Consider the following 10,953-nt stretch of genomic DNA (forward strand, 5'->3'; position numbering starts at 1 on the left):
AAATTGCTTACGTGGCCCAAATCTAGAGAAGTTTCCAGGCCCTTCGAGACTGAACAGAGCCCAAACCAAAACGACAACAAGTAAATCGTCGTATATGAATCCCATTTAATTTTACTACGTGGCAATATGTAGTTGGTAGACCACGGATACTTACCGTGTACTGCTTTACACCTAATTGGAAATCTCACTAACATACGCCGAGGGATCAGAGTCTTCCCAATCTGTATATAGACCTCTCTCAGCTCTCCATGTCCAAATTTTTAGTTTCTCTGCAAATTCTTACAATCTCCTCCCTAGTTCTGAGTGTTGGAAACCCTAATTTCTTAAATCGAATTAGTTGGTAGATTGAGTTTTTCTTTTTTCAGATCAGTAAAAGGGGTTTTTACTCTAGAATTGCGATAAGATCACCCATGGTTGAGTGCAAAATGGAGGAAATGCCTCTCTCCGCTCTCTTCGAACAAGCTCGTAAAATCCATCTATTGGCTACGGAGTCCGGCGAAGCTGATCAGGCAAGTCTAAGCCACTAATTTTATCTCTTTGGTTTTGGGGTTTTAGTTTCCTTTGAAGAATTTTATGGCTGATGGTTTGTCTTGGTTCAGGAGGTGGTGAGGAAGGGTTGTGAGGCTCTTCGAAAGTGCGAAGATATGGTATGTAAGCTTGGGTTGTTCTCGACTAACGAGACCAAGGAGGATATCAGCACCAATAATCTCAAATACATTCTGGTAAATTTGAATCTTTTATGCGATTTTGATTCATTGCTGTTTTTCTAGCGTTTATTCACGTTTGTTTTTGTGGTAATAGCTTATGAAATATATTATAAATTCATTTTTTTCATTCTGGAGCAAATATTGTAAGATGAAGTGAAAAAGAAGAAGAGGAATATGGAGAAGAAATGATGATTAAAAATGTGCTTTTTTATTTTTAATTTAATAATAAGCTGGCTATATACCTTCGCTTGATTCTGATATAGTTGGGTGTTTTAGGACAGAAATTATTTAATTAAGGGCAGCTACTTACTTCATTATCAATTATAGGTGCCATTTTATCTCGGGGAATTGACTGAAAGGGTCGAGGAAGATGACAGGACACAGATTCTAAAGGCTTCCCAAGCAAAGTTAAAGGTGAATGTTTTTCAATTTCTGAAAGATATCTTGTTGCTCTAGTCAACACTGCATTTTGGTGTCTTATTCTTCCTGCTGACTGTTTGTTAGAAGTGTTTTGTGTCTTTAATAATGACGTGTTGAGAGTTGAATTGTTCTAGGAATTCATTACATTTTGTGAGACAATGGAACTTTTACCACAAGAAGAGTTAGAGGCATCTACACAGAGAAACTCAGATTCACATGTTGATCGAAGGGCCAGAAAGGTACTTTTACTTTTGGGAAGATTAAAAAACATGAATTTTACTACAATCTCACAACTTTTCAAATTTCAAATGCAAACATCTGCTTTGTTCTGTTGTTAACTTGTCTATACTTCCACTGCATTTCTGTTTTTAACAGTAAATTGGGTTGATATGAGGTTTGGTATTGAAATGAACTGCTTGCTGTACATTATTCTCTATGTAGATTGCTCGCTTTAAACGTCAAAAAGCTGCTGAATCAAAGTTGTTGGAAATTAAGGAGCGGAAAGAACGACGTGGACGCTCTAGTAGAGCAGCTGCCCTTTCCACTCCTGTTGAGGCTGGCGAGGAAGATGTGCTGGATGATGATGGAGAAGAAGAACGGGAGGTTAGCTTATTTCTCCTTATGTTGTTCTAAGGTAGCACTGATTGCATCTTATGTCTATAGCTTCTCATATTTGACTGAAATCACCTTTTTTTTTTTTTGAGTGTAGGCCTGGTTTACTACCATCTCTTTGGCTATCTGTAAGGTTCGTTTTTGGAACTAAATCTTTCATCATTTGGAATGTTTCTCTTTAGTTTTATTATGTATATTCCTTCATCCTAGTAGTTATTTTAGTTTCATATTGTCATCAAGTTTAGGCTTTGGATTTGTTGGAAATGCTAAAGAAAGAGGAAGAGATGCTATCAGCAATGAAGGAAAAACAAGAAAAGGTACTAATTTTCTTAATCTGAGAATGCTGATGATGTTTATTGTGTATTATTGTCATCTAAAATTTCATTTCTTACATCATAAGTCAGTAGCTAAAACAGTTAATAATCCTTACACCGTAGAACATTTATTTTAGAAGTAGTACTAGGGCATAACAATCTATCATGGGCAATTTTATGAAGCATTTCTATTGTAGGCTTAATTGTGGTAGATTAACTTTTTGCTGGAAATTTATGTCTGCGCGCATGTTGGGGCAACATATTCCGTGATTTTTTCCTTTTCCTCTTTCTTCTCTTATCCTTTGGTGGGCCTTTAACAGTTGCAGAGTCCAATTTTCAGTTAAGCAGATTAGTGTGCAGATTTGTTGCTTTCTTTCTGAGAAATTGAATGGATTCATCATGTTGTCTGAACCACTTTTTTAATGGCACGTACTTTAGGAGGGTGACATACAGTTTTTTCGGGATCTTCTTGATGATCGAACCAGAAGAGCTGAATCCTGGCATCGTGATGCTTCAGTTCGAGCACAGTACACTAAACCAGCACCACCTATCACATGTGCTACCTTTGCACAAGATGTTCTAGAAGGTAGAGCAAAGGTCTCACAAGCACATGAGCATAAACACCAGCCAATGATATTTGGACCACAGAGTGTTATTAGTGGAGGCTTTTCAAGTGAAAGAGAAAGGATGGCAGCGCAGGTTTTCCAACCGGGATTCAGGTAAATTTGTGTGTTGCGATTAATAAAACATTTAACATGTGAAGTGGCAGAGTGGACAAACATATCAAGTGTTGTCTTGCTCTGCTATCTAGGATTTTGAATGTGTTTTGTCAATTGGATTTGTTTGGTCATTTTAGACACCTTACTTGTAATGCTAATCTTTGTTAAAAGGATGCCAACCATGAGCATAGAAGAAGCTGGTTTGAAGGAGATGGAGATGATGAACAATTGGCAGGAGAGGAATGCTAAACTCATGGAAGAAGCCAATTCTTCATGGTACAAGGACAATAAGATAACTGGTCCAAGGAAAGATGATGAAGATGAAGACGAAGATATTGATGCCGCCCAAGATAAAGCAAGGGCATGGGATGACTGGAAAGATGATAACCCCCGGGGTGCAGGCAACAAGAAGCTCACTCCATGCGGGTAAAATTGAGACACGAGAATAATTGTAATCTGTTCCTGTTGGGGAATATCACAGATTCTATTCCAAGGAGCTTAGTAATTTTATTCTCCTTCTTCATAATTTAATTGTGTAGTAAAATTCAAAATTTTGTAATAGTGTGGTTTCTCTATGTTTATTACTAGATTCAACTAATGTTCAATGCCCTTCTAGATGTTGAAGATAACAATTACTTGATGCAAAATTATAGCTGGTTGGTCACTATCAAGTTCTTGATTACAGAGCTTTCTTTAAAAAAATGGATTACATTTTGCTATTATGCAAGGCAAGAATGGTTTTTACATATCACCCACATTAATTATGATACTGGCCAATGAACCACAATAATTCAACACCCTTCGTAATTGTCTTTTTACATATTCGTCAGACTCAAAAGTGGTCCTCATCGAATACCAATATCCAATTCAGTGAGTTTTAAGCAATGTCCAATACTCCATTGTGAATTTGTTTTGATTCATTTATTATAGGGTTTTTTTAGATTATGTTTTGTCTTATTACCTGTTTATACTCCGTGTTTTGATAAATAATTTTTTGGACTATGTATTGTCTAAAATAGTTCAAATAAACCCTTATAACTGATTTTGATCAAAGTTTTTTGAACTAAAATCACAAATAATTCATCAAACTAACAAATTAGAATAAAAATATAGTCATTCTGCCTATGAATTGTGTTGTTATACTTAATTTTTTGTTCATCAAAATCAGGTTAGAGTCTATTTGAACCATTTTACAAAACACAAGGTTCAAAAAATAATTTGTTAAAACACAGATTCCAATCAAGTAACGAGTCAAACCCTTTATTATATTTAATTTTAAAAGCATTGGCTAATTTCAACCAACGATTGTCTGGTGTAGGAAGCAAAGGGTAATTGCTAACTTTGATATGAAACGTTTGTCAATGCCAAAGCCATGGTTGTTGGAAAAGAATGAGCCTTTTCTATTCAATTCATGAAATGAAATGGGTCACTAGTAAGAGACGCGTTCTATGCTATCAAATCAAATAACTCTTTCCATGTCAAACATTTAAGAGATCGACAGCTACGCTTAGTCACAATATCAAAGACTAATGGCATAGTTAACTCAACACAAAATATGGACATTCCCATTTTCCAATCATTTTAAAACAACATTTTACAGTAGCTTTTTTGTAACCGCAAGGGTCATAAGAGCAGCTAGTCTAATGACAGCTTTAATTGCAGAATCACTAATCAGAGGAAGATGAATCAAAATTATGGCAACGACTCAATTACCTAAGTATCAAGGACAACACTGTATCTGTTTTATGCAGCAGCTGGATTTATAGTAGACAAAATGATCGCCTACTTCATGCGTTAACAGGATCAATTTTTACTCTTGTAACACCATTTTTTTACAAAGCCTTGTGGCTCAACTGACATAAGGTGGATCAACAGAGGCCCATTCAAAGACCTGCTCGTATTCTTCTGCAGCAGTTTCCCATGTGAAGTCCTTCTGCATACCTCTTTCTATCAATCCATCCCAAGAAGACTTGTGTTCTCTGTAAGTCCGAATAGCTGTTCTTAATGCCTGTCAATGATTACAAAATGAGCGGTGTTTCTTCTCTACAATTTCATCAATTCCAAGTAAAACGTTAACCACAGTAATTCATGCATAATAAAATAACATACCTCCAACATTTCATCTTTGGCTAGTGGAGAAAAAGACCACCTGTAAAGACAATTCAGTATGGTTGTAACATGTGAATAAGAATCCAAGCAGCAAAAGTTATTGGTAAAAATGTTTATGTAATTCTAAGCCTTTGGCTTTTCAAGTCTTCTCATGTATATGCTAGTATAAGAGTCTAAGGACAATTAGGTACCCTGTGCCTTCTCCGCCTTCCTGAGTATATGGATTGAAAGTCTCAACAGTATCCTGAAACAAAATAAATAGTTTAAAAAAACGCCCTGCAAAAACAAAACACTAAGTTAAACTGTTAAATGCTTAATGGACTTACTCTAAGCCCTCCAGTGCCATGAACCACAGGGATAGTTCCATATCTCATTGCATACAATTGATTCAAGCCACAGGGCTCAAATCTTGAAGGCATCAGCAGTATGTCACAGCTGGGCAACCAGAATATGAATCAGTCAGTCACATGAACATACTTCCTAATGTTTAAACAGTAAAATAAAGAGTAATATCCCAAGTTTTGTATACCTAGCAATACGGCAAAGACTCGTGGTCGAAAGACGGCAAGCGAGTTACTATCTATATTTGTGAATCTCGTGAAATTTATTCATGAAAAAGTTGCATTTTGACAATTGAAAGATAACTTATTTTCCACTAAACACTAGGGGGAAAAAATGAATTCCAAAAGGTTTCTATTTTCTCATGTTTGGATTGAATCAATAAATTAAGAATTCTTTTTCTAGAAAAATTAAAACTTAAATGTAGTATAATTTTTACAATAATTGTAAATATCTACCAAAAAAATATTTAAAAAAGTCTCTTATCAAATTTGTGGAAAACGTTTTCTTCCATTTTTTCCCTTCTATTTTCCCTCGCAAAATTTTTTCCTTGCTAAAATTTAAGGTCCAAACAAGGGTAAGTATAAATGAATTTCAATTGGATAATTAAAAAAAAAAAAAAGAAGAATAAAAGCAAGGTTTGGGACATGCAATAGTACGCTAACAGAAATTCAAATTACCCTGCTGTTATCCTATGTGAAATTGGGACATTAAATCCAACCCAACCCCGAAATTTGTCTTCATAAGTTGATTCCGCCGCCCTCATCCATTCTTCATACCGAGGATCTCCAGAACCCAGCATAATCTGCAACATGCTAGATAACTTCAGTTGTGTCCTTACTCCTTGGAAGAAAGCACAACAATGTAAATAAATGAATAAAAGTACATTATAAGCCTAAGTGAGTAGTGAGAATCAAGAAGTTTTTAGATTCATATAAACTTGTTGACAACAATTCGTGAAGCAATTCCAGTGATCTTCACTTATTGATAAAATACTATCTATGGACCATGGTTATATGAATGGAAGTACAAAAAGTAGAGCGTAGTCAAAATACAAAACCTTTTAGACATAAAGATGGTTCTTCTCCAAGCAATTTGAAAGACAAACCAAGAACCCCCTTCCCCTTCCCAAAGAAAATAAAAAATAAAAGAACTTACGAATTGTACATCATCCTGCATAAGCTCTGGAATAGCCTGCTGAATCACGTCTATACCTTTCTGGTAATCCAATCTCCCAATGAATCCAATCTACACAAATAAAAACCAAATGAATAATAGGATGCAATCACAATGTCCAGCTACCAGTCCTGGGTTTAGTAAAGATTAATATCTTACCAGTGGACAATCAGGCCTAACAGGAAGACCTAATTCTTTCTGCAAAGCTACCTTGCATTGGGCCTACACATCACTAACAAGAGGTGTAAGATTTCTGTTTTGCAACAATACTGATTTATTTTAATAAGTAATAGAATTTTGCTACCTTGCCAGAAAGATCCTCAGCAGAATAATGGTTTGGGATGTGGCGATCTGAAGATGGGTTCCAATCAACATCATCAATTCCATTTGTGATACCTATTTAATTACAAGAAAAAAATGTACCGTTAATTTTTCATAACATTCATAAACTTGCATGAGTCATCCTTCTAAGCATGCCACTTGTATACAACTAATTTCAGCAGATATACCGTTAAGGACACTCTGTCGGCTGCTTAACAGATCCTGTAGACCATAGCCACCTTCAGCAGTAGTGATCTCCCAAGCATATCCCTGTAATTATAAGGAAATATTAAAAGAACCGTAGCTACTTAAGTATAAAATACTAGGTAAATGTCTATAGAAACAACAGCTGTAACACAGAAATACCATTCTATTCAATTGATAATCTATAGCATGTTACATTAAAGAGTCCTAAGATTTCTATCACTTTTTTGCAATTAGACCATCAAACAGTGGAATCCTTCAAATATATGTGTCTAGTTCTTGCAGTCAATGATAATAATCCGAATATAATCAAATTATCATTTTGATGGAGGATAAGAAACCTTGCTAACTGTCAGTATCCTATCAGATGTCACAACTGCACCCTTCAGAATGTTGACCGCTTCACCAGTGTCGAGAGCATGGGTCCTTGCCCATTCTGGAAACACCCATCCCAATGCCCCATACCACTCCGCAGGAAGTCCCAAATTCTTGTATGTTATTGCAGGTTCCACTCCCTAATGCAAGAGAAAAGTTAAATAGAAGGAATGTAGTCATGCACAAGACATATAAGCAGCTTCAATATGCATTCATCTAGCCACTACTACAAGGTCAATTTCATAAATTATAATCTATCTAGCTTCAGATTTCACTACATCTTAAGACATCACATTCTTCTTTCCTTTTAAGTATAGTTATCAAATTAATCCATAGAATGATCATATTGCCGGAAGAACAACAACTTCTACAAAAGAACATCAAATGTATTTAAAATGAAGTTGTACGTTTCTCCCCTGTGACTACAGTTTGTCTCACTATTTTAGCAGTTGAGCCTTTGTTTATAAAAATTATACTGTCTTGGTTACCAGATGAACCTCTACTTCTATTCTCCTCTGGTTTAATTTTCTTTTTTATATATCATACTAATGATGCAGCAAAGTATGTAATGTTCTGACATTTTCATGTGTTTTGAGATTTTAGATTTTATAAAGAAGAAGAAGAAAAAATTCACCTGATGTGACAGGTTATGAATTACAAGAATACTCCGAGCATCCTTGTAAACTCCATATGGTCTATATTTCGCTGCCAATAGCCTAAACCAGAATACAAATAATGGTCAACACTCCACCAAAAGCTAACTATATTGAGGAGTCTCAAATAAATCTTAAGGGTACGCAATGCCCCTCGAAACGCATTACTTGCGCATTAAAATCAGACATACAGTAAAAAAAGGAAGCAGAATAGACAATCCAAACAATGATCAAAAGGAATGCAATCATTTAGGTAACTATTAGTTCCGAACAGGCCGTAAGATGATTGCAGAGTGCAAAGACCAACATACAGTGTAGAGTAAGAAACTCAAACGGTAAAACTTGAGCTGAGTCTCTGGTATAATTTTTAGTAGATATATAACGGATTGAAAAGGAAAAATGATAATAATTGAGCATATAAGCTTTCAATATACAGAAACATTGTAACAATAACATCCACTACTTAGCTCTGCATGCCAATCAATGACAATGAATTCCTCATATGTAATCCAAAGAAGAACCTGAATAATAATTAAGGCAAAAGATGTAACAATTGCACAAGTAATAAAAACTTACACTGGAACAAGTCCTGCATGCCAGTCATTGACGAGAAAAATACATTTCTCCCCGTAGGTGAAACCTCCCAATGGAATCACCAAAGGAGCTTCACATGCTGCATGGCAAAGTAAAGTGAACCGAAACTGTAAAACCAAATAAGAATACAGCTCATCGTTAATGGTGAACAAAACAGTATGCTACTTCACTGATCTTTTCCTACTAGGCTAATAATATAAACAATAAGCATACCTGGTTATCACCGAAAGCACCATAAATATCTCCATAAGGATTTCCAGGTCTATGGTATGCTGGATGATCCACAAACACCTGCAGCAAGGAAGGAAAGAGTTCATCATGATAAAACACAATCTCCCAATTGAAAAGTGCTGCGAAGAACCAAACAAGAATAGCTTTGATGGAAATAAATCAGTAACCTAATATTAGCCTGCAGAGTTCTTACCCAGTCAACACCTTCCTTGTACTCATGGAAGAAGCCAACCTCTTGTGCTCCTTCAAAGCAGAATACGCTGGCGCGAGAACCAGTATCGACAGCACCAGCAAAGTTCTTGTCTGCAGCAGTACCATTTTGATATCTAGGAGAGACAACCATGACACGATGGCCACGGGAAGCAAGTACAATAGGCAAAGAACCACAAACATCTCCTAATCCCCCAGTCTTTGAATAAGGGGCTGCTTCAGCAGTAACAAAGACAAGATTGTAGGTTGTTTTGGTATGTGGTTTCTCCACTCCATCAATGTCCTCAGTTTCTTTTACTTCATCAGCAATTGTATTTAAAAGGGAGTCCTTGACATCAATCTCACCTACAGTCAATTTACAAAATTGCAGTCAATTCTTAAGCTTGTTAACATAACATGGTCACGCAATTTAATAAACATTATAAGCCAAGTATCCCTTTATCAATAGCATAGCATATTGTGTAACAGAGTAGCCAAAAGAATAAGTGATGCACCTTATAAGCTCATGTGATCCAGATATTCGACCAGGTATCAATAAATATGTGGGCAACAGTAGACATCATCCTAAAAGCTACAGTTCAGGGTAGACCACATGGTGCACAAATGTTAATTATAATGTATCCCAATGACACTATTGCAAAGAAAGCCTCTAGAATAACGTGTGTCCTTAATTATAATATGTGCCACAACGTAGTAATAATAAATGTATCTTCTATTGAACATTTTTTTTCTTTTGCAATTTAATAATTTGGGTCTGCTTACAACATTAAATTATAGGTTTCAACACATAGCCAGAAAAGCAAAACATCAAAGTATTCAAAGGGTAAGTACAAGTTGATTGAATCATTATTATCTTTAGTAAATCTATTTATGATTTGTCAAAAGTCTTGTCTATTACACAGTTCTTTTTCCAATATTTATTTTATCACATACCAAACTAAAGCAGCCCTGACCAGACAAAGAACACTATATTTATTAAACACTTCCCAAAAAAGAAAGTCTTTTTCTTTCTTGAATTTGGAATGTATCATACAAAGTTCCAGACATGTAACCTCAAATGAAATAAACAAACAAACGAACACAGTAACGTACCAGATGGAGGGATCAATTTAAAGCCAACAACAGAGCCAGAATCATCTCTCTCGGCCCCCAAAATGAGACCCTTTTCACGATCAATCCTCCGAGTCCGACCACCATCACCATCGCGATGATCTCGTGAAGTGCCAGAAGCTCCAAAACCCAATCTACCTTCATCGCTTCCACCTAAAACCGACCCACTAAGCCTCAAACACAACCCACCATTGTTATTGCTCCTCCTCCTTGTAACACCCACTAGCCTACCTACTCTCCCATTATCGAGCTTAGATGTTACTGAGTTTGAAAACGAGTTGCATGGGATGTGGATGCCACCCAGTACTCGGAGAGACTCCATGTGAAAATTCAGAGAAGGAATAGAGAGAGAGAGAAAGAAAGCCTCAGAAATAGAGATAGAAAGTGAGTGACCAAGTCACGAAAGGGATCATGGCCAATTTTTCCAATATTATTTATAAAAATTAAATAAAATTAAAAATAGAAATATCTCAGGAGATATGTGACAAAAATGGAAATTTTTATATTATTTTTTTACACCTGTAAATTTTTGTACCTTTTATTATTATGGTGCGAGATCCAGAAAAAGTGCCAAAAACGAAACTGGGCGATTCTCAGCGGTACAATCCACCATGACTAAGATGAGCTATCATGTGACGAGCTTCCACGTGTCGCTTAGTTAACGATCTTTTAGACAGTTATTTATGAGGTGGCGGGATCCTATAGGGTAATGGATTTAGCGATTCACAGTTGATGTTTGACGTTGTTAACGTGGCGTTTTACTAGAGTGACACGTGGACATAGTTCTGTGAGGTCCAGATCGTTAGACTGGAGGCGCGTCATTTTTGGGAAAGTACAAGAAACCAAAGGTGTGGTGTGG

The 10,953-nt window shown here is 36.1% G+C and overlaps 2 protein-coding genes across 2 annotated transcripts; one reads left to right on the plus strand and one right to left on the minus strand.

Moving 5' to 3' along the window:
• Positions 1 to 224: 224 nt before the first annotated feature.
• On the plus strand, positions 225 to 3,439 carry LOC133834481 (PP2A regulatory subunit TAP46). The gene is made up of 9 exons (XM_062264112.1): positions 225 to 509; positions 600 to 722; positions 1,035 to 1,121; positions 1,262 to 1,366; positions 1,569 to 1,730; positions 1,837 to 1,872; positions 1,985 to 2,056; positions 2,492 to 2,772; positions 2,944 to 3,439. The coding sequence occupies exons 1-9, from the start codon at positions 411 to 413 to the stop codon at positions 3,200 to 3,202; spliced, it is 1,224 nt and encodes a 407-aa protein (XP_062120096.1). The 5' UTR covers positions 225 to 410; the 3' UTR covers positions 3,203 to 3,439.
• Positions 3,440 to 4,315: 876 nt separating this feature from the next.
• On the minus strand, positions 4,316 to 10,498 carry LOC133834482 (soluble starch synthase 1, chloroplastic/amyloplastic-like). Its single transcript, XM_062264113.1, has 15 exons — positions 10,077 to 10,498; positions 8,968 to 9,329; positions 8,757 to 8,834; positions 8,526 to 8,650; positions 7,931 to 8,012; positions 7,263 to 7,436; positions 6,906 to 6,987; positions 6,701 to 6,792; positions 6,556 to 6,618; positions 6,379 to 6,468; positions 5,901 to 6,025; positions 5,208 to 5,316; positions 5,073 to 5,125; positions 4,882 to 4,921; positions 4,316 to 4,780 (listed from the first exon to the last, which is right to left on the minus strand). The coding sequence occupies exons 1-15, from the start codon at positions 10,414 to 10,416 to the stop codon at positions 4,622 to 4,624; spliced, it is 1,974 nt and encodes a 657-aa protein (XP_062120097.1). The 5' UTR covers positions 10,417 to 10,498; the 3' UTR covers positions 4,316 to 4,621.
• Positions 10,499 to 10,953: the final 455 nt, after the last annotated feature.

This window comes from Humulus lupulus, chromosome 5 (genome assembly GCF_963169125.1).
Source record: "Humulus lupulus chromosome 5, drHumLupu1.1, whole genome shotgun sequence".
In the NCBI taxonomy this organism is placed as follows: domain Eukaryota; kingdom Viridiplantae; phylum Streptophyta; class Magnoliopsida; order Rosales; family Cannabaceae; genus Humulus; species Humulus lupulus.